This window comes from Arachis stenosperma, chromosome 4 (assembly GCF_014773155.1).
Source record: "Arachis stenosperma cultivar V10309 chromosome 4, arast.V10309.gnm1.PFL2, whole genome shotgun sequence".
NCBI classification, from domain to species: domain Eukaryota; kingdom Viridiplantae; phylum Streptophyta; class Magnoliopsida; order Fabales; family Fabaceae; genus Arachis; species Arachis stenosperma.
Window position 1 is genome coordinate 51,736,937 of NC_080380.1, and position 1,963 is coordinate 51,738,899.

The following is a 1,963-nucleotide window of genomic DNA, read 5'->3' on the forward strand; positions in this document are numbered from 1 at the left end:
AAAGTAGGGTTTTGGTTTAGTTTAGTTAGGCCAAGGGCCCACTTTGGGTCCGGTTGGCCCGGTTTGGCCCGTTCGGTCCAATCTTGGTCCGAATTCTATAAAATTGGTACCAAAATTCTCGTCTCAATCTCCTCTATCATATTAAGCCATAAAAATCACATTTTGGGATTTCTAGAATAAATTCTCATTTATGAGTTAATTAGCCGTTAATTAACCGGGTCTTACATTGGTGATGTCCTGGCATTCGACTCCACCTATCGTTCTAACAAGTACAAGAAGCCGCTGGTGGTTTTCTCTGGTTCAAATCACCACAAACAAACATCCATATTCGGGTTTGCGCTATTAGAGGATGAAGAGGTTTGAACTTATCAGTGGGTGTTGTTGAACCTGCTGGATGTTATGGGACAGAAGAGGCCATGCGTAGTTGTAACAGATGGGAACAAGGCAATGCGTGCTGCCATTACGGAGGTGATGCCGGCCGCAACACATAGACTGTGCACTTGGCACCTAGAAAAGAATTGCTTCCAAAGGGTGAAGGATCCTGAATTTCGCAAGGTTTTTAAGAAAGCTCTGTATGCAAATTTTGAAATGGACGACTTTGAGTTGTATTGGAAGTCTTCGGTGTAGTTGCTTGGCCTAGTTGATAATGCTTGGGTTTAAAACACGTACGAAACCAGAGAAAGCTGGGCAACAGCCTACGTAAGGGGCACATTCTGTGCGGGTTAGAAGACAACTTCAAGATGTGAAGGGATAAATGCTTTTATTATGGGTTTTCTCAAGTCAACTAATAGCATTTTGGAACTCATAAATAGTTTGGACCGGGTGGTAAAGGACTACCGGAATAATGAAGTAACTGTCCAATTCTATTCCACGTACTATACTCCGGTGCTAACGACCGGCCTTGATTCGATCGAGCTTTTTGCATCAAAGGTGTATACACGAGCAGTTTTTAGGGAAGTAAAAAAACAGATTAAGGGTGTTGCGAGTTTATTGTTTCGGAGCAGGGACAGCATTAGCACTACTAGTGTCTACCAATTTTCCAAGATGGGAAAACCTAACAAGATACACAAGGAGTTGTATGATCTGAACGAGAAAAAGATTGAGTGTGAGTGTTCAATGTGGAACAGTGAGGGAATTCCATGTAGTTATATCTTCTGTGTGATGAAGTATAAGGGGTTGGAACAAATACCTGAGGGTCTTATTCTGAGCAGGTGGTGCAAGGATGCAAATGATTGGAATTCTAAAGCCCCCCAAGTGACAGATGGCCCTCAGGGACGCTTGCTCCGATATGGTGCCCTAAGTGGGTTAATGAATTTGGTTGCCAGACTTGGTTCTGAAGATCCCGCGGAGTTTGTTGTGGCTAGAGATGGCATTGCCAGCCTTGTGTAGGACCTTCAACGAAGAGCGTACCACTGGTTTGGAAGCCAACTTGGTTTATCAACGCCACCGGCACTAAAGGACCCACCAGTATAAAAAACAAAGGGGGCTCCGAGGAAGGGAAAGGAAGCAGAGCCAGAACCGGACAGGAAGTGTGAGATACCAACGAAGCGACAATGTTGTACAAGCTGTGGGGTTCATGGTCATACGAAGAGGACATGCACGTGGCATCGGGCTCATCATGGACTTGGCACTGAAGGGGGAGCGGTCCCAGGTTGCGCGGATTGTTCCTCTGGGATCGGGAGTGCCCCGTCCGCAACTTTGAGAGATAAATCTGCTGGAAAATTCCAAGTTAGGGGTCGAGTTAAAAGTGATTCTAAATCTACTATCGTATGCTACTATTAATGCTAACAGCATACCACAACCAAAACATAACAAGATTATTAGGTTCGTGAGAAATTTGGATTGGGGTGGTTAAAAATTTGTTCGGAACTTACCGTTCGCTTTTTGCTTTATACTAGATGTTTCATTATATTTTCACTCCCAATACTGCATTTCATGCTTAACAAAATGGATTAGGGTTGCT

General features: G+C 44.1%; 1 protein-coding gene across 1 annotated transcript; it reads left to right on the top strand.

Annotated features, from left to right (window-relative positions):
- Nucleotides 1-765: 765 nt before the first annotated feature.
- Nucleotides 766-1,389, top strand: LOC130974979 (protein FAR1-RELATED SEQUENCE 9-like). The gene has a single exon (XM_057899814.1). It carries the CDS (start codon nucleotides 766-768, stop codon nucleotides 1,387-1,389), a length of 624 nt encoding a protein of 207 aa, XP_057755797.1.
- The last annotated feature ends 574 nt before the right edge of the window (nucleotides 1,390-1,963 follow it).